The 21,683-nt window shown below is 45.6% G+C and overlaps 1 protein-coding gene across 15 annotated transcripts in view; it reads left to right on the forward strand.

The window, feature by feature from the left end:
- BCAS1 (brain enriched myelin associated protein 1) overlaps nucleotides 1-21,683 on the forward strand; it is a 114,815-nt gene that overhangs the window by 73,441 nt on the left and 19,691 nt on the right. For 8 of the 15 annotated variants that reach the window (XM_051832661.3, XM_070051674.2, XM_070051666.2 and 5 more), the window contains one exon: nucleotides 5,989-6,201. In XM_051832661.3, coding sequence (XP_051688621.2) covers nucleotides 5,989-6,201 — 213 coding nt within the window. Of the gene's footprint in view, nucleotides 1-5,988; nucleotides 6,202-16,350; nucleotides 16,402-21,683 lie in introns of all 15 variants that reach the window. The other 7 variants (XM_051832663.3, XM_017350471.4, XM_017350466.4 and 4 more) reach the window with 1 other exon arrangement.

The following is a 21,683-nucleotide window of genomic DNA, read 5'->3' on the forward strand; positions in this document are numbered from 1 at the left end:
CATGGAAAGCCTGGAACATCTGAAAGTGTAAGACATTTCCCCCATATCTGCACTTCATTATGATATTCATTTCATGCACTCAAGATTTCATGTCTTGCCACCATAAGTGGACCACCCAAGCTCAGTGTTATTATTCCTTGGACTTCCCAAAATCACTGGGTTCACATTCTGCCTCTGAGGTAACTTTGATGGGAAGACAGATTGTGGAATACTAGGAAGACTTGGAGGAATTGCTCTGTAATACAGACACAGGGACTACAGGGTTTGCCCCAGAGCTAATTAAGAGTATGTTTTATGTGCCCATAAATTAAAGGAAGAGGATGATTCCAAAGTGTTCTCAATTCTCATTTATGGTAGAGCTCATTGGTCTTTACCTCTTCATCTAAGACAGTTTTTTTTTTTCTAGATTATTCTGCAGTCTGCAACAGCAGGAAAATCAGGTGTATCAGTGAGCCTCGCAGCCTGATCATACACACTGTGATACTCACCCTTGATTTCACCAAGAGACTGTAGACCAGGACAGCAAAGGAGAGCAAATACAACGCTTGCCAGTTCCGGCTAGCCCCTGGGTTTACTTCTCTCAGCGTTCCTTCCCGAGAAAAGAAGTTTCTTAGTTTACAAAAGTGGGGCAGTCTGGAATTAATAAGAGGAATAAGTTTATTATAAGTAGCAAGAGTGTCAGCTTTACTTTGCTGAGTCTACATCATTTTTTTTTCTTGGCTTTATCATGTGCAGTGCCTCAGAATCAAACTTTTTCACACCTCGTCCAGTGCCAGATGGCAACAGCACACAAAGCAAGGCATTGTTTCAGACTTTCCCGCCGTGCTCAGAAACGCTCCTCTCCCCGCTCTGGTTTCCTGGTGCCCACCCTCTCTTCCAGGTGGCTAAGCTCTCAGCAGCAGGCTCACCTGATCCTAAGCTCTGCCACACATTCACTGTTTTTGGTGCTTGGTGTAATGCCTACTTACATCTTACTAACAGCCCCTTTCCCACTCCCAAAGGCGAAAACAAAATGAGAACTTACTATGAAAGTAAGGTCATGTGACATGCAATCTACAAATCTCATACATTAGGATTCCATGGTAGAGATTCCAGATAAAGAGTACCCAATTAAATGCAAATTTCAGAAAACAAGAAATCATTGCTGAGTATAAATATAAGTATGCTCCATGTAATTTGGGGGATATACTTATTTGAGAAAATTATTCTTTGCTGATCTGAAATTCAAATTGAATGATGTATGTTCTATTCTCATTTCTGTTTGCTAAGTCTGGCAACTCTGCTATTCATGAGATTGCCTCTGAAAACATGATTAGACTTTTTGTGTTCCCCTGTGTCATTCACACAAAGACTATTAAGTTGGTTTCAGGCTGGCAGAACGTGGGAGACTTGTTTGGTAGGGGGTAGGCAGGGAGTAAGGAGCCTAACATTGCTCTTATCCCAGTGGGTGTTTGTAGAGGTGGTGGGAATACAACACAGCAGGATCTGGTGTGAGTGTCCCTCCGTGGTCCCTTTTAGTTAGTTCCTTCGTTCATGTCTATTTTGCACTGTGTCTAATGAGACCTAGGAATGCAATGATGACACTTGCCCTCTAGGAGCTCGAAGTCTAGTAAGGGAGATAGGCTACAATTTCACATTACTATGGGTATAATAGAGTCATGGCCTATGCTTTTCAAGGGTCTCCCAGCACAGAGAGATCTTGCCCTGGCAAAGAGAAGAGAGGGGGCTGTTTGTCAGTGAAACTGATCAGTGAAGATGCATTTCTCAATATTTTTCTCACTGTGAAACCATTTTATACATTTCTTCCCCTAATCATGCTGCCCCCAGTGGGATTTTAATACACCAAATGTGCCATGTGTCCCCTTATGCTCTGTGATCCTTTGGAAGGTCACAGAGCATGCTGATATCTAATTTTTTGTAACCCCTTGGAGAACAAGGACAGTAGTATCACCCCAAACCTTCCCACCCTGGAGTGACATTGAGAAGAGCGGTGTAGCTGTTTCCTCCCTTGGTGGCTAGAACAGCCCTGGGAGTGGGGACACATGATTCTCCCGAGAAGGTGTAAGATAGAGTCCCTGTCAGTGGTTGAGTTTGGAGATCAGACTCCCTGGATTCTGCTGTCAAGGCTGCTCCTTCTTAGTGTGGGCAAGCTGCTTCCCCACTAAGCACTCAGATTGTCTGCTTTAAAATGGACATAATGATCGGTTCCTCCCTCGCAGGACTGTGGCTAGCACAGGCACATACTTAGCAACAGTGCCTGGCACTTTTACCTTTTATTAGTCAAAGTCTGACATTGAAATCGTGTCTTGACGAGGTGACAGTGGTTCAAGGGCACTAGCAGAGGGAGAGGAGGCCGAGTGGGGAACCAGCCACACAACTGATCTGTGGATGGCTGGAGCTGTCTCAGAGAGAATATGGAATCCTGGACCTAGGGGCCTTTTCTGTAACTCCAGTGACTCTGGTAAGTAGGCAGAGTGCATGTCAGGGGCAGCCATGAGCTAGACAAATACTGCAGCATGGCAAGTGTGAAGAGCCCAGCAGCGGGACTTACATCCACAGCCCAGAGTCACCAGGTGCTGAACCTCCACTGCAGTGACCTTCGCAGGGTTGATGACCGGCTTACACCAGCCAGAGACCTGCTTAGAGACAGAGATGAGCTCAGTCCCAATCTGCGATGTTTTGTCTTAATTCAAGAGGCAGAGAGACAAAAACAGAGAGAGAAGAGAGCTCTTGTCTACTGGTTTATTCCCCAAAATGCCCACAGCAGCCAGGACTGGGCCAAGGCTGAAGTGCAGAGCCAGGAACTCAATCCAGGTCTCCCAGATGGGTGGCAGGGACCACTACTTGAGCCACCAGCACTGCCTCCCAGCGTCTGCATTAGCAGAAAGCTGGAGTCAGGAGCCAGAGCTGGGAATTGAACTCCGGCACTCTGAGATGTGACATGAGTGTCTTCACCAGCGTCTTGACCACTTGGCTAAACACCTGTCACCCCAGGTTCTTGGTCTGTAAGGGACCCCTGAGCAAATGGAGATTGTCCCAGGAAGGCAGAAGGACAGGTTGGTGCTGGGGAGGTCACCCAGCTTGACCACTCCTACTCGTGCTGCTTCTGTCCTGGTCCTCGCTTGCTTGCCCCATGTCTTCTTGATGAAGGTTTCAGAGCAGCTGTTCCCTGTGCGGGGCACACACTTCTCCCCTCCCCAGGTTAATTCCCAGTCACCTTCAGATCAAAGTGTGTCCACCTCCTCTCAGTAAAGCCTCCTGTGTTCTTTTAAATATTTATTTATTTGAAAGTCAGAGTTACACAGAGAGAAGAGAGGTCATCCATCCGCTGAGTCACTCCCCAATTGGCCACACTGGCTGGAGCTGCGCCGATCCAAAGCCAGGAGCCAGGAGCTTCCTCCAGGTCTCCCACGCAGGTGCAGGGGCCCAAGGACTTGGGCCATCTTGTACCACTTTCCCAGGCCATAGCAGAGAGCTGAATCAGAAGTGGAGCAGCCGGGTCTCGAACCGGCACCTATATGGGATGTCAGCACTGCAGGCGGCAGCTTTACCTGCTATGCCACAGCGCCAGCCCATGTTTGTTTGTTTTTTTAAGATTTGTTTATTTATTTGAAAGGCAGAGTTACAGAGAGGCAGAGGCATGCACACACACACACACACACACACAGAGGTCTTCCATTCGCTGTTTCACTCCCCAGATGGCTGCAAACCCCAAGTGGGGCTTTTTAAGAATAAATAACCTTTCTTGTGTTTTCTGAAGAAGAAATTAAGTGATTTAGTTAGGGGTGAAGGTGCTTCCCCTTTGCCAGTCCCCTGTAATTTCATTATCACTTAGGGCTAAAATAGCACCAAGCATTCCTGACCCAGAAACTATGGGCCTGCCCCTTTTGACCACACTCTCTATAAAATGCAGAATTATTTTGAATTTCAGTGTTACGCTATTTTGCACACTCTTACTGGAACTAGTGTTACTGCAGAATTGAGTATTTCTATACTTTCATCCTTTGTCATGATTTGAATTTTGAATCTGTTCAACAAATGACTCCCTCATAGTACCAAAAACCAAGGAAGGGACGAGAATCTCTCATATCCCATGGTAAAGTTCATGTTATTTGCAAACACCCTTGGGAGAGGCAATATCCTGGGTGGAATGGGAACTAAACTGGAACCAGAAGAGTCCAGATTTGAGGCCAAGTGGTGCCCCTTAGGTCTTGGTTTTCCCACCTATTAAAACGTCAAACATCAGACTCTTCCCAGCACCAAAAATATGGCGAAACTTCCTAAATTTATCCACACTCCACTTCCACTGGCAGGGTTTTTCCCCACCTCTTAGTCAGACGATACAAAGATATGCTTTTCTGAGAATGTAAAGGCATTGAGTCATAAGTCCCTGGAGCAAAAAATCAAGAAAGGGAGACGCTCAGGATGGAGAGGTCAGGTCACATGGACATGCGATTTTTAGTACTGATAATCATTCATACAAGATCAGTCGTGTCTGTAACTCTCCCAACTCTTCCTTAATCCTGTGACTCAGGGGGGCGGGAGTGGGAATCAATGGACCCTCACAGAAGGGATGGGACACCCTGGAAATGGACTTCAACTCAGACCCCTGGGTGGGGGGGGCTGGACAGAATGAAGTAACATTTAAAGACCTTCTGGTTGTAAGTGTAGGTTGTAAGTGTAAGGGAAGAAGGGGGTTTGTGGATCCCCTTCCATTTCACGACCTTTTCACCACGTTCCAGTCTAGCCTAGGACATGCCCTCCCAGGAGGACACCAACATTGGAGAAAAATTTCACAACTTCTATTGTAATGATGTTTTTTTAATAATTTTTTAAAAGATTTATTTATTTATTTGAAAGAGTTACACAGAGAGAAGGAGAGGCAGAGAGAAAGAGAAAGAAGTCTTCCATCCACTGGTTCACTTCCCAAATGGCCGCAACGGCTGGAGCTGCGCCAATCCAAAGCCAGGAGCCAGGAGCTTCTTCCGGGTCTCCCATGCAGGTGCAGGAGCTCAAGGACTTGGGCCATCTTCTACTGCTTTCCCAGGCCATAGCAGAGCTGGATCAGAAGTGGAGCAGCTGAGACTAGAACCGGCGCCCATATGGGATGCTGGCACTGCAGGCAGCAGCTTTACCCTCTATGTCACATCACCGGCCCCTGTAATGATGTTTACTTTTACCCTTCTTGAATTTCTCATGTGGATTAGTAGATCGCTACAAGTTATTATATTTACTAAAATGAGTATGCATATATTGAAGGTGCATTTTATTGATAGGAGCCTGAGCAAAGCCATTTGGAGACCCCTGGCCTAGGGAAGAATTCCATGTTCCTTTTTTTTTTTTTTTTTTTTTTTTTTTTTTTTTGACAGGCAGAGTGGACAGTGAGAGAGAGAGACAGAGAGAAAGGTCTTCCTTCGCCGTTGGTTCAGCCTCCAACGGCTGCTGCAGCCGGCGCGCTGCAGCCGGCGCACTGCGCTGATCCGATGGCAAGAGCCAGGAGCCAGGTGCTTATCCTGGTCTCCCATGGGGTGCAGGGCCCAAGGACTTGGGCCATCCTCCACTGTACTCCCTGGCCACAGCAGAAAGCTGGCCAGGAAGAGGGGCAACCGGGACAGAATCCGGCGCCCCGACTGGGACTAGAACCCGGTGTGCCTGCACCGCAAGGCGGAGGATTGGCCTAGTGAGCCGCGGCGCCAGCCGAATTCCATGTTCTAACAGCAAAATTACCTCCTACCATAACCTCGACTGCTAATGACTTACTTCCTTGAACAGAGTCCATAAATACTTCTATTTTTATTTTCTCCAAAAAGAAAACATCTTGACTTTTTCTGAGATTTTAATACAAATCTCTATTTACACTAGGAATTTGGAAAACACAGAAAATGAAAAAGAAGAAAATTAACAACATGCATAGCCCCTGCCCATTTTTGAAAAAAAGAGAATTTGAGATCATTTTGAATCTTCCCTCCATATTTTTTGAAATTATAGGGTGCCGAGAAATCACCCACCACCTCCCCGGACCTCAAGAAAGACACAGCAAACTCCGTGCCCTCGGGGACCCCCCGGGCCGCCAAGAATCCTAAAGGCTGCAGCCCTTCAGCTCCGCCGCAGCCTGAGACACTGGCAGAGACTGCAAAGGAAGGCACCAAGGAGAAGGCAGGACCCACGTCTCTGCCGCTGGGCAAACTCTTCTGGAAAAAGGTGAGTGAGATTTTCAGCCCTTGCAGGTGACCTGGGACTGAGGCGACACAGAAATGATCTCTATCAGGTCGCTCACGGTATCCAGCAATGCATGGAATCTAGGGTGTTTGTTTTTTCTTCTCCAAAATGACTCAACTTGTCCTTGAGATGCAATGTTTCAGTGTCCTCCGGGGAGGAGCGAAAGACCTGTTGTGTCACCCAATCCATGTTTGCAGTGAAGAACAGGAAATGAACAAGTAGACATTTTCATTCTTTGAATGACTCTGGTCGTGACAGAGGGCCATGGTGTTTCATGGTTTCCTTTTCCTTCTGAGATGATTTCTGTCTTGGCTTCCTCCTGCTCTCCTCTGAGCAAGCTCACCCGGGCAGCATGAACCTTGTCTTGGGTTCCTGTACCCCGGGCAGCTGCAGTCGGTCCGCGGAAGCCCCTTGTTCTCACTCTCCCTTAAGAAGAGTGGGGCGGCCACCAGATCACAGCCCCGCGGCAAGCACAGCTGTGCTTTGGGACAGGAAAATTAGTCCTGCGCACCAACTTTCCCTCCCTCCAGAATTAGATACCAAGCACGGCCCTGCCAGGGGCCAGGTGGGTGAGGCTGAGCGTTCCGAGAGCCGCTCCTCAGTGAGCCTTGTGTCGCAGGCGCAGCGGCCACACACATGCAGAGGGCTCGCCTGTTTCCAGTGGGGCCAGAAGATGAGCGTGAAGTCGGGGCGAGGGGCTGGAAATGCACTGAGCTGGAAAAATCCAGCTTAGGCCTTGCCTCAGACCATCCGTGCCACTGGCACACCCTGCGGAGCAGAGGCCACTGTGGTGTCGTTACTCTGCATTCCTGAGCCGCTTTGCTGTTTGTTTCCTGCTGTACGGATGCCTTCCTTCCAGGTTCTTCCCCCAACACCACCCCGAGTGATTCATGGAAACTTTGGACGATGTCAGCTGACATTCTGTCCTGATCTTTCTTCCTCAACTACCATGCCTTATTTAAACAAACAAAAAACCTTTAGCAGCCACAGAATGTAGGGAGCGATTTCCACCCAAGCTATTCACCTAGGTTAGTGACCGGGGACATGACTTGGTTGACCCAAATGTGGACTTATTTTTTGATTGATACACACCCCACATCTACACACACAGAGGGTCTTTAAGAAGTCCATGGCAAATGCACATTCTGAAAAAATTCTTCATGGAATTCAAAATATTTTGCACCAGAATAAACTTATCTTTCAATTCCATTTTTATGACTTTTTAAAGCACCTTACATATATACCTATATATTATAGGTATATATTCTCAAAGTATATTACAGAAAATACAGGTAGCACATTAAACTCGAGATCTAACCTCTATTTTGCTCAAGGAAGACTAAATATATTTAGCTTAAAAATGAATCCAATTAAAAGGAGAGTGCTACATAAATAGTGACACTGATATTAAGTAAATAATGGTAAATTTGGGTGAAGCAGAGACCAAGACAAAATTGACAAGAAAAGCGTTATTAGACATGAAGAAAAGATAAACATTTAAGGGGATGGAAATGCTAATTACCTGGATTTGATAATCACACATTGTACAGCTGTATCAAATTATCACATCGTACCCCAAAAATGCCTACAATTGAGGGAACATTTAGGAAATTGAACAAGTGAAAAAGACTTGTGGGTGGGTGGAAAATGCCTGCACAGGATCAAGGGGCAGGAGTAGCGAGAGCCTTCACAGCACAGTGGGGGTGACATCTGGGGGGAGGGGGTGGGGAGACCGCGGTGATGGTGAGGGTGAGGTTGGGGGTGGTGCAGAGGGTCTTGGCCAAGCCAGCAGGGAGTCTTGGCATACTGGCTGCTCGTGCTGGGAGTCTCACTCTGGACAGGAACGGAAGCTCCAGTTCTTCCACAGTGTGTTGGCACTGGGCCTCAGCACCAACACAGCAGAGGTGGAAGCTGAGGACCTTCTGTGGGTGGAGCTGGGCAGCCACCTCCTCAGCCACAGGTGACAGGTGCCAGCAGCGAAAACCACAGGTGGGGGTGAAGGACCACAGTGGAGGAATGCCCTGTAGGGTTCAAGTTTGGAGTCAGGGAGATCTGACATTGAGTCCTACTCCACCTCTCAGAATCTGTTCCCTTGTTTGTAAAAGGCAAATAATAATAGTACTGAGGGTATAGAAATGAAGTGAGCATTAAATCAATTAGTGCTGGTAAAACTTCTAACACCACACCTTGTACAAAAGTCACCAATGAACGGGCGCTGTTAACTGTCCCTCATTTCCTCTGTGCTCAGGAGCTGAGGGAGAACACACCCACTGCTGTATCTTTCTCCACCATTCACTGTGGGAAATGCACTCACATACTGGTCTCAGATGCTTCTTAAATGCTTGGGATCTATAAATGATAGGACAGGTCCTCTTTGAAGTTCAAACTTCCCCCACACAGAAACATCAAGATAACTTGGCCTCCACCTTAGCTGAAGTGCCCTTATTTCTGATTCATTTGCCCCGTGATGCAGCGTGTGTCTCCAGGAGATGATCAACAGTAATGAAGCTCAGGCACCTGAGAAACAAATCGCCTGTACCGTGCGGAAAAGCTCCCTGTGGAGTAACGTGTGGCAGTTTCCCTTATTTAATGATGTTTTATCACTTGGGTTATGCTAAGTCCGCAGGAGAAAGAGTTGTGTGACATCCAGACATTGAGAAGATAGTGAACATACCCCTGCCCTTCCCTAACTTACCTCCTTTTTTTGTTTTTAAGGACTTATTTATTAATAAAATAAGGGCAGAGTTACAGAGAGGCGGGGGGGGGGGGGCCTTCCGTCTGCTGATTCACTCCCCAGATGGCCGAAATGGCCGGAGCTGTGCCAATCCAAAGCCTGGAGCCTGGAGCTTCCTCCAGGTCTCCCATGAGTATGCAGGGGCCTGTCTGGATCAGAAGGGGAGCAACCAGGACTCGAACCAGCGCCCACATGGGATGCTGGCACTGCAGGCAGGGCTTTACCCACTATGCCACAGTGCCCAGGCTCCCCTAGCTTACCTTCTTGCAGAGGGCTTATATTCTAATGGGAAACAACATGAGAACTATTATTTAATTAGAAAAACTGTTTATAAAATCACCCTTGTATGGATTTTGAAAAATGGAAAGGAAAACATTAGAAAATGTTTCTATTTTCACTAACCCTAACCTCCCTTTCTTCTCTCTTTTAATTAAGAAGCTTTAAAAAAAAACAATTGATTTTTAAAGTTTATGAATCTGTAGTTATGAATGTCAGAAATGGCTTTTTCCTGGAACAGGCTATCGGCATGAAAGTAGAAGTTATTTTGATTTATAGCCTTGAATGTTGAAGTTGTTCTAATTATTTTATAAAAAAAAAAAAAACCTTTGAGGAAATTAATTTCAAATTATTTTGTGCTTCCCTCAAAATGCTTAAAGTCCAGTTACCAGGACTGAACATGCCAGTCATTTGGGGGTTAGTGGGTTGCTGCTTGCTGTGCCCTGATCTGTAGAGAGGGTTGGGACAGATCCTCTTGTCCATGGCAAACTTCGTGCACGGGAATCAGAAAGATGGGGCTGTGTAGGCGTGGACAAGTGCCGTGACTGCCCTGAACCCCTGTATTCTTGTCTGTAAAGTAGGAACCGCTCCCCTCACAGCGTTGTCATGAGAAACCAGCGAGTGTAGACATAGAGCAGTGGGACGTCATCAGTAGTCGCTGGGTGATGTCATCGTTTCTTCGCGAAACAGGCACGTGTGGCTGCTGACGCCAACGACACCTTGAGTACAGCGAGAGTGGCCATCCGTGTGTGGGCGCGTGGGCGCGGGCGTTGGTGAACGACGAAGGCAGGACTCTTCCGAGAGCCCCCTGCTCTTCCCTGAGGGGAGACGAATGGCTGGGTGGAAACAGTGGGGACTCTGACGCCGCTGAGGCGCCACACCTCAGTCTCGGGCTTCCTGTAGCTTCGAATTGTAGCAGGTCACTTCCTGAGGCTGTGAAACTGGCCAGCGACGTTCACCTCCCATAAGTGAGAGAGAGAGAGAGAGAGAGAAAGAGGGCGTTCAGAGCGTGACAGTCCTATTCCAAAAAAGTGAAGTTTGCGGTGCAGGGTTCATCTACAGGCTCCAAGTTACAGATGCTATGGTGCTTAGAAAGAGAGCAATCCATGTAGCTCAAAATAGACTGGGAAAACTTCAGAATTCCTCAGAATCACCTGAGCTGTTTGTTTCTTTTTTTAAAAGAGATTGATGAATTAATTTGAAAGAGTTACACAGAGCGAGGAGAAGCGGAGAAAGAGGTGTCTTCCATCCACTGGTTCACTCCCCAGTCGCAAGGCTGGAGCTGTGCCAGTCTGGAGCCAGGAGCTTCTTCCAGGTCTCCGACGAGGGTGCGGGGGCCCAAGGCGTTGGGCCATCTTTTACTGCTTTCCCAGGCCACAGCAGAGAGCTGGATTAGAAGTGGAGCAGCTGGGACACGAACCGATGCCCATATGGGATGCCAGTGCTGCAGATGGTGGCTTTACCTGCTATGCCACAGCGCCGGCCCCTGTTTGTTTCACATGTGGATTTTTACACCTTCCCTTGGGGATTCTGGTTAAGAAAGTCTGGGCATATGGCTGAACAATTATGGAAGGCCTTGAAAGATTGGGCTGAAAAATCTGGGCTTGATTGAAAAGGTCTTAGGGCTACTGTGAAATCAGCCAACTCAGAACAGCTGTCTTATGATCAAAATCCCACAAGATGCACCAACCACGGACATCTGTTGGCTTAAGTGCTACCAGGTGCAAGTATCTTAAAGCTGCTTTGTTTTCAGAATCTAATGTGCTCTTCAAAGGAGAGAAGCCTTGTTATTCAGGCACGTACCGGTAAGTTCTATACGGTATGGCTTCTTAGCCACATAAATGTCCACATGGCATCTTTTCTAATGGATTTTTCTTATTGTTAAATGAGGCTGGACTAGTTTTCGAGTCACCCCATAAGAGTCAGATGTCCAGTTCTTTGGAAAAGACTGGAAGTGATGGGATTTCCCACTCTGTGTTTCCCGACTGTGTGGGAAGCGTAAGGACATGAGAAATCACCCTCAGTGTGTGGAGACCGAGCCGCACCCCCAGACGGCTCTGTGCTCGTCGCGCTCGTGCTGTCCAGTCTTGCTCCTTGGTGTCAATCCCCATCCCAAACACACGCCCCGTGTGGAAGTCAGATCATCTTTCCACCTTTCAGACGCTGTCCACCCGTGGAAACAGTGGTCTGGATTCGGGTACTCCTGGCTGTCTGCTGTGTGGGAGGCAACACTGAGCACAGGGAGAGGAAGTTGCCTGAGGCCTTCATTTGTCGCTGTGTTCTGAGCATGGAAACCATGCTGGCTACAAACACAGGTTAACCCTGGGACGCAGCTTTGGCTCAAAGACCTGGCTCACTGGGGGAGCTGTAATACATCAGTCAGCTTTCCAGGAAAGCAGCGCCACACCTCCAACCTCAAAGGGAAAGATGACTTTGGAATAGGAGCGAAGGTTTGTTAGACACTGAGCAGAGCCTGGAAGTGAAGAGAGCTCTGCTTGGAGCACTGACTTGAAATATTCACGTTAAGCTTGTAACCCACTGCCTAGCGCGGAGCCCAACAATGTGGGTTGCTATTGTTATTATTATCTTTTTTGGTTTCACTGTTTTTTTATTTTGCTCTCTACTGTGGCATCTAATGCATGCTGATAACATGGAGGGATGCAAGCCAAGAAAGGATATTTTTAAAGGAACAAAGCCCATGGCAAGAAGCTCTTCTTAGAAGGGCTTCTGGAATCTGATGCTAGCCCTGTTTATTCAAACTTTGTTTCAGTAACTTGGACAATGTCCTAAAATCACACCTATCAAGTTGGCAAACTAGGTACATTCACTAATGCAGCCCAAATGACTCAGGAACTCCAATGTCTCATAAATGACAGTGTTCTCAAAATATTGGCACAAGGAGCTGAGGTCAGTATGACCTAGAAGTTTCCTGTTACAAAGGTCAGTGTGCCACCATATTATAAGGAGTCACAAAGATTTTAACTGAAATCCATGTTATTCCCTATCCAATTCCAGAGAAGAGCATACACCTTGTGAGTAGTGTTTACAATGTCTGTTCACAAGGAGCCCAGGAGCAAACACACATCTGACCTTAGCAGACTTGAGGACATTTTAAAAGCAACAAAAAAATGATCAAAATAAAAGGTCTGAAGTAGGCCAAACCTGGCAGAGACCACTTCTTAGCATTCCTAAAAATTGCCACCCTAGGGGTGGACCTTTGGCCTAGTAATCAAAACACCTGCATCCCACATTGGAGTACCTGGGCTCCGTACCCAGCTTCAGTAGCAGACTCCAATTCCTCTGGTGCAGACCCTGGGAGGTAGCAGTGATGGCTCAAGTAATTGGGCCCCTGCCACCCTGGTAGGGGATCTAGATGAGTTCCCAGCTCCCAACTTTGGCCCCAAACAGGAACCGCGGTGGGCATTTGGAGAGTGAACCAGCAGACAGGAGTGTGCTCACTCTCTCTCTCTTTTTCTCATTCTCTCTCCTCAGATAAATAAACAGCATTAACAAATTTTAAATTGCTACTATTAATTAAACACATAGCTTATGAAGGCTCTGCTAGATGCTGTACATATACAAGGTAAATATCAGCAATTTGCAGAGACTAACGTACATAAATTAATCTTTGCCTCTACCTATTCTACCTAGAAGTTCTGTGAATACAGAATAGGCGATCGTGAATCAGTTGGGGCTGCCATATGTCCCCTGAGCCACACTACCGCCACCAAGGAGATGACCTATGCTAATGTACCCCGCCCCTTCCCGAACTTGCCTGCCATAGATCTCCCGCTTTCACAGAAGCAGGGAACATAGGCTCAGCCCCAGAGGAGAATCCCGTTTGCACCCTGAGTGATCCCATTTAAAAAGCCCCATTCTTAGCATCAGCACACACCCACGTCAAGCATAACCAAGCCGTGCTGGTACCCAGACCCACTGGTCTATGCGAGCCCTGGAGGAGCTGGTTCACCTGGAGTTCTGATTCCCAATGGTGGATTCTGTTTCTAGGGTTCACTTGTTGACATCTTTATTTCTGTCCTACTGCATAAACCCTGACTTCTAGACCAGCCTGAAAAAGGTTGAGCTTAGTTAAAGACACTGCCCAATTCATTTCTCCTCACCGTGCTGCCCACATCTTCCAGGCTGTTCAGTGCTATGCAAGTGAGGGTCTTCATATGACTACCGAGAGGACCTGTGTGGCTTGAGCCCAGCCACTAGACCTTAGTGGGTATCAGTTCTGCTTCAGCCATGATTCAGCCCACACGCTTTATTTTACCTATTCCTTAAGGAAATCCTACGGCTGGTAGAAAGTCTAATAGTTAACCTTGGGTGAGTGAGCTCAGGCTCAGGTAATGAACTTGTCCATGTCTGCACAGCTGGAATGCTGAACTTGAACCTGGCTCCAGTGACCATTTTCTAGATGAGTCAAACACCAAAGAGGAGCTGGAAGCTGGGTTCTTGTTATCCCTTATGGATCCTTATATTAACTGAATATTAACTGAATATCTCAACAGCTGCTGACATGAAGTTTATACCTGAGGGTTTGTATGCAAATGTGCAAAAAACCACATGATTCTGGGTGGTCCCTGAATACAGTCCTAAAAAACCATATAATTTACACAGTTCAATGTTATTTCCTTTCTTTATTATACTCCAATTCTTTTGGAGACACTAAGAGGAAAGTCTCAATATTAGCAGGAATTTATCACTACACTAACACTTGCTGCTCTCTTTTTAACAAAGACTGTAAAATAATTGGAACTTAATGCGTGGATTTGTTTTATTCATTGCAGTTGTTTGAGTACTATTTACAGCAGGGGTATCAGTGTTACATTTACAATAATGACAAGAAGCTTTGTTTTACAATATATTTAAGTAAAAAGTCAGTTTAAAGAAAAATATCAAGAATGAGAAGATGTGTCAGAGTGCTTGGTGCCAGTTTTCCAAACATCTGCAAGATCTGGAAGTCCACGACACTACAAAGATCCAGGGGGCAGCAGTGTTCAGAAGTAGATCCTCTGTTCACTGCCATCACTTTGGAATACAGTGAACAACCAGCAGCCAAGAACTGCTGAGACAAAGAAAATTGAAAAATACAGACTCATTACAGTCTCATTACAGCCAACTGGAGCAGGAAGAGGGTTTGAAAAGTACATGAGCTTTATTCTTAAATAAATGTGGTCGAATGTAGACCACATATTGATTGACTTCTGAAACTTCAATGGAGCAGACTTGAGTAGGTCTGTCTTTTAAAACATCATTTGAGGGGGCTGGTGCCATGGCTCACTTGGTTAATCCTCCGCCTGCGGCACTGGCATCCCATATGGGCACCAGGTTCTAGTTCAGGTTGCTCCTCTTCCAGTCCAGCTTTCTGCTGTGGCCCGGGAAGGCAGTGGAGGATGGCCCAAGTGCTTGGGCCCCTGCACCCACATGGGAGACCAGGAGGAAGCACCTGGCTCCTGGCTTCGGATCGGTGCAGCACCGGCTGTAGTGGCCATTTGGGGAGTAAACCAAGGGAAGGAAGATTTTCTCTTTGTCTCTCTCTCTCTCACTGTCTAACTCTATCTGTCAAATAAATAAATAAATAAAACATCATTTGATTCTTTTCCTATTCATACTATTGTATAACATCTGACTGTTCTCAGAGAGAACATATAGTTCCAAGATAGCAGCATAGTGAATACACTATGTTTTCCTGACAATCAGAAGCTTCCAGAAATACTACAGTCCTTTTAAGCGTTGTGCCCAGAGAAACTTTATTATGGGAAGGTGAACAAAAATAAATGATTCAAGCTGAAGATCTTTTCTGGAGAGACAGCAAGCCTGGTACTGGAGTAGGATGTTCACATGGCTACCTACAAATGTGCTTCGATCCTTAAAGTCAGCCTGCAGGTCTTGGAACCATTTCCACCGCTTTCTTGCTGCTGCCCCAAACAAATGACTTCACCCTGCCATCCCTCTGTTTCACATTGTGTAAATGAGGACCACAGAATTTACATTTGGGGGTACTTTAAGCTGGATCATGTATGCAAGGTGCCTCATATGAAAAATTCACTTATAAGTATCATGTCTCTTCTCCCACTAAATGACTTTAAAGAGGTTAAAAAAAAAATGGGGCTTGGTAACAAAAACGATATAGGGAAGAGTTTTTAAATCTGGAAGATTTTTAAAAAGAGTTTTAAAATCTGTAGCCCCAGAGAGGGGCTACAGAAGATATATGAACACCCTGAAATTATTCACAAAGTATTTTATGCTCATTTTTCGAGAGTCTAGATCCATCACATTAGTGAGTCTCAAAGTGTTGTGTGGCCACCATCACCACCACCCCTGGAAGTGCCTAAGAACCAGTAAGGAGAGACACAAAGGTGACCCCAAGGTCAGAGCTTGGCTGGACGGTGATTGGTGATTGAGACATTTGAGAGAGCGGGGATAACTGCTCTCCCATCAGGGCAGACTGCGTAGTCAGAACTCCGCAGGCAGTAAAACCGAGTTTGAACTTGGCCTCCGGCTCTCTGGCCCTCCATAGAAGTGTCTTCCCTAAACTCAATGGTAGCCATGATGAAAGTGGCCAGGCTGAGGGCCAATGAAAGACACAGCCTCTGCTGCTGGCCACTGAGCTATGGTTAGGATAAGGCTGAGGACCCGATGCACAGCGTGACAGTGCCCGGGTACTCTCTAAGGACTGTGGAAGGAATTTCTCTGGACTTCTTACCAGAATCTTCTTGAGCAGCTCATTTGCTTTTATCTAGCAGTGACTGTGGGTTGAGTGAGTGATCACCTTCCCCCCTTTCGTCAGCTGCTAGAAAGTGCCAAGGCAAGGGTGTTGCTCGGCCACTACCAAGACTTAATGGGTTATGTTCCCTTCCCCTCGCTCCCTTGTATCCTGGCTGTGTCTGTATGTATGTTTTCCCTTTGTTGCCTGTTAAGCTTTGTAACTCGGTTACATTCTCTCACTATGTTAATTTCATTTGCCTAAGTTCTTTTTGGAACAAGGTCTACATTAGATTCCAGAAACAGAAATTGTACCACCGGGGCTACTAGCCCAGCTAACCCTTTGCTTTGATGTAACCTTTTTTTGGATGACACCTTGACTCTCACTTTTGTTTTTTATCTTCCTGTAGTCAGTAAAAGAGGATTCAGGCCCCACAGCCCCCACAGGTGCAGAGGAGAATGTAAGTGAACATTGAATGCAGCATCATTCCATGCTCATCTTTGGTGTATGGGGCCGCCGCTGCGGTGCTGAGATCTTGCATGCTCCCAGTGGTTCATCTGGTGTAGGCTCTTTCATCCCTTCCCGTGACTAGGGACCTGTCAGAAACGCCTCGTGGGTGGCTCCCACAGAATCAATACACAATGAGTGCAGAATTAGAGCACCCATTTTCATAATTTGTTATCATTTAAGGGCTGAAAGAGTCTACTCAACCTAAGCACAGCTTCGCGCTTCCATGAGGGTTGCTACGCCTTCTGCTCCACTCTACGCTGATTGCAGGTTCACCTTTATCTCCATGGCAACCCAGTTTCTTACTAACTTTGGGCACGACCTAGGCCACGGAATTGCATCAGACATGACAGCATCTTGCAGGAACTGCTGCTGACTGTGGGTCTCAGGCCGGAGAGCTGGCTCTGTGGGTCTGCACCTGACGGGTAAGTGCAGTCTCACCTGTCTGGCCTTTCACCTTCCGGACTGATGGTCAGATGGTGTCTGAAGGGATGAAGCAACACAAAAATGTGTCTCTCCAAAGCATCCTCCCGCGGCTGAGTACATGGGCCTCATGACTTTCAGACCCACAGCAGCAGTTCTCAGCCCTGAAAAGTGCAGTCTGGAAAATTTTAGAAGTGGGGCTAAGTGAATTCACAGCTCCTTAAGATAGAAACTAAATGTGATCATTTTGCCAAAGCAAAATATGTCTGGCTCCTTGTGGATGTCTCCTGTTTACTGGCCAGGGAGAGGGAGTGTATTTGCATTTTTATTTAGTTCCTGGAACTGAACAGATGTTGAAATTCCAAACAGGATCCAGAAATGTTGCCCATGACGTGGAATGAACATTTCAACAGTTTTTCCTGTTTATTGTTTTTCTTCCTTTCCATCCCTCCCTCACTTCCTCCATTCCTTCTTCTCATCCTTCCTCCATGTCTTCCTTTCTTTCTTGAGCCAAACTCAAAAACAATAAATTAGCAACAACAACAAAAATACTGACTTCAGCAAAGCTCAGGTCTCTCATAATTCCAGAAACTTCTCAGAAATGTACTGACTGTTTTCTAGAGAGTCAAAGTCTGTAGTTCAGCAACCTACAAGGAGGAACTCCATGCATGTTCTTCCCATGAACTTTAAACTTACAACCTACAGATAAATCCCAAACATCTGTTTGCTTTGGGGTTCCGAGTTCTCTGGAGAGAAACTCATTCGATGTTCATGTTCTTGTTTATCTGAAGAACACTGTATCTCCTGCAGCTCAAATGCTGAAGTGAACATTGATTTCTAACAAGAAAACAGAAGGGATTTCGTTTTCTAGGGTGAAACTTAAAGCAGGAATAAACATGAGCTACAGGTTAAATAATTGATACCAAAAGATAACAGCTGACAGGGATATGAAAGAAGGCAAAATAATTTTCAAAGAAAAGAAAGGGGCCTTATAAGAATTCATTAAATTGCTTAGCCCTACAAATTATACTTCTGTTTTTAAGATTCAACATCCCACCTCCTAATGGCTTATCTTTGGAGGAAATGAGGCTAAATAGTTGCGATGTTCACTCTGTCATCTCCAGGCCATGTCACCACTTAGTCCTCACTCTACTCATCTATTAAATGGTGCTGATGCCTACATATCATGGTTCTTTTGGAAATTAAATGAGATGATTCGGGAAATGTGCTTGCTTCAGTGAAATGCAAAAAGAACTCAGTGACTTAGGAATCAGCAGGGTACAGCTCCTGGGCCAAAGCCAGCACACCGCCTGTTGTCACACAGCCCATGGGTTAAGAATGACTTCTTACATTTGGGGATGGTTGAAAAGACATTGGAAGAAAAATAGTATTTGGTAATATGTGAAAATTTTATGAAATAAAATTTCAGTGGCCATAAATTTTCATTAGAACACAGCCACATTCATTCCTTTACATCATCGTCTATGTGGGTTTGTGGCTAAGGCTGTAGTGTGGAGTAGTTACAGCACAGGGTGCGGATCTGGCAGGGTCTGCGCCAGGAAAAGCTGCCCCCTCTGCAGTAATTGGTAGGGAGTTGGAGATAACAGAGTAAGTAGGTGCTTCCCAGCTGTCAGAGATGATATTTTCTGGTGAAATTGTGTATCCCATAGCTGACTCAGACTCCATGAAGGAGTGAACGAATATGTAACACAGAGTTAAATCTCCTTAGACTAAATATGAGAAATGTCAGCATTAGTCAAAGCAATGTACAGTACTCTAAGGCTTCACAACAGGGTGATAAGACATGAGTCACTGTCTTAGGAGAGGGCTTTAACCAGTGATGGCTTCTGGCTAAATTATGGCTGAGTTAATTCGTGAAAAATTTCTCTACCCACAACTTTCCAAAAGGAAATCTATGCATGTTTAGCACTTTTCCAAGAATCTGCTTCTGGTCTGATCAGAAATAAAACCTATCTTGGCTATAGAATTTATTGAATCCTTCAGTGGTCATATAAAAGTAGTTTGGCCATTGATTGAGTTAATACTCTAGCTAATAAAAGAATTCCTTCACAAGGATCTACAAGGTCAAGGAAACAGACACTTCTGTTGTTTATCTCTGTTACTAATCTCTCAGTTCCAAGTGAAAGGAAACCTGACTCGGCTTGGATTAAGAAGAACATGGAATTCATTGGCTCTCATCTCTTGAACGTAAACTTGGTTTGAACTAAAGCTTCTTTCACGCTCCCCCTTCCTCAGCCACCTGGCCTCGCTGGCTACATTTTCTGCTTTCCAACCTGCACCACCCAGTCCGAAGGAAAGGATTTATTTGTCCAGTCGGAGCACTGCATGTCTGCCTTCTTTTCCCATTCATTGGATCAAATGCACTCCCACGCTCTAGTAGTCGCCTTTTGCCAGGCTTGTTGCAGTAACAACCAAGTCCCCAATTTCAGGGCCTCTCACCAGCAAATATTTGGCTTTTTCTCGCTCATTCTGAAGTCAGTTGTAGGTTGACTATGGCTGGTTCACATGGGTCTTCTTGAGATCTAGAGTGAACATGCATCCAGTGGCAGAAACAAAACACCTGCAGTGCCTTGGGGTGAACCCTGCAATTGGTCCTGCCGCTTCTGCTCAGCTGTCAATGACCTCACATCTACTCACATTCCATTCACTAAAGCCACCACACAGCAATGGGAATGGGTGTGCAGTTCCTTTAGAGGAAGGTAAAGTGAAGAAGTGAGAAAATAAAACGTTCTGCTACATACTGTCCTTTCCGGGGGGAGCCTGGTCAAGGCGCTAGACCGTGTTGACTGAGTTAGACTTTTTCACTGGCTGCATCTAAATCACATAAAGTTAGAGAACAGTGCTCCCCCAAGCAAAATTGAGATGCTATAAACCGATGAGGGGGAGTCATCATCATACAGAAAAAAACTCTCTATGAGATTTTCCTAACAAATAATCACATTATAAATCCAATCAAAATAATCTGAAAAAGATTCTGAAATAAAACCCTTCACTATCAACATTATTGTGGGTGGAGTTTAAGTGGACAGTATCTACAAATCGATCTCCATAACTCACAGCTCCAGTAAAACCTGTATAAACCAGATTTCACAAGAAAGAACAGTGTAAAATTTGAAGCAAAAAGTGCATTTTTAAAATGCATATTTTCTGTGTTAAACATACCAGGCATCTTCATGTACTGTACATCATATCTTCTTAAATCAAGGGGATTTAATTTGAAAACGCATTACAAATCTGACTTTAATTATGTCCATCATGCCCAAAATTAAAATGTGCAGATACAGTCATATTCTCTAAATAGGAATGACTTATTCCAAACCCCTGGCCTGGAATGAAATCAGAAAACTATCCAAGTAAAAATTGAATGCTTATGTTGTGTATGCAAATCTGATCCAACTTAGTCCCAAATTTTTTTGTCAGTGGATTTGCCTTGGCTACTGAAAGCCAGTTTCTTGGCCTGACTTCAAAGGTAATGGCAGGCCCTAAGTCCTCCCTCCTATTTTTTCTGTTTTAAATCCACTGAAATAGTTGTGCTTTGGAGAATGGATTTGTGGTCCAGGACTGATGACTTGACACCTCTCAACATTTGGAAAGGCCCAGGAAGGGAAATATTGACCTTCAAATAAGATTGATTTTAAAAGTTATTGTCATACAATCTGACCTTGTTATCACATCAGTGATGTTCCCTCCAGGCCCTTACAAACAAAACAGATTCCACTGATTTGAAGAGAAGACTTTTAACTCCTCAGTTTAGACCTTGGTTGACAAAGGAGAAATGCCAGAGATCACACCAATGCTTGACTGCCAGGTGGGATGGCCCGCTGTGATTTAGTTGCCACACTTCATAGTATCCTGATTTATCCCTGCGTCTGCCGACCATGGGAATATTGAGTGTTCTTATTTTGGAAAGTGTGAGTCATTTGCAAACCAGTAGAATATTCTGTATGATGGAAGGGAAGGGAAATGGTTTCTTCACAAGTGTACTTAGGAAAAAAAAATAATTCCCCTTCCCCTGCCACTGACTCTAGAGCAAGCCTCCAAGGGAGCTGGGGTCGAAGACACACATACATGGAAGTCTTTGCCTTGATCAAACTGTACCCTGAGGCTGGAGGTGGGAAGCTAGCTCTGTGAAGGGTACTCAGTATTTTAGGGCATGTGGGCCATTTTTGCTCTCTGTTCTATATCTTCCTGTCTTTAAAAAAAAAAAAAAAGTTTGCAATCCTTTAAAAGTATAAAAACCAGACTTGACTCAGGCCATATAGAAACAGGCACCGGGCTTGATCTGGCATTTTTCCAACCCCTCCCTGAGCAAACAAAAGAGAAATTGTAAAACCTTTCTCTCCAATTAACTGTCCCATTGCAGGGACCAATATACAGGTGCAGAAACCACCGTGGGTGTGATCGGGCTACACCGATGGAGGACAAGAGTTAGAATCACATGGGAGTGAATGGAACCTTCCAGGGGAAGCCCCCGGCTGCCTGTCCTGTGTTTGTCATAGTCAGTCAGTGCGTATTGGGCTCTCTGGTGCTTTGCAGGGGCCATCACAGCTTAGCCATAGTTTTCTTGAAAAGTTCACTTTTCTTCTGAATGCATGAACTTAAATGGTAAGGATACCAGATCAGTGTTGGGGGGTGGGGAATGAGTTAATGAGGAAATCAAGTTAGTAATTTGAGTGGATTTTATACTGTCCCCTCTGCAATGTGACAGTCTCCCCATAGCCACAGGGTAACTGGAACATGGACGGCAGGGTGTTCAGGTTGGACCATTAAGGAAATGATTACTCCAGCCTG

This window comes from Oryctolagus cuniculus, chromosome 11 (assembly GCF_051225735.1).
Source record: "Oryctolagus cuniculus isolate XC-2025 breed Fujian yellow rabbit chromosome 11, ASM5122573v1, whole genome shotgun sequence".
In the NCBI taxonomy this organism is placed as follows: domain Eukaryota; kingdom Metazoa; phylum Chordata; class Mammalia; order Lagomorpha; family Leporidae; genus Oryctolagus; species Oryctolagus cuniculus.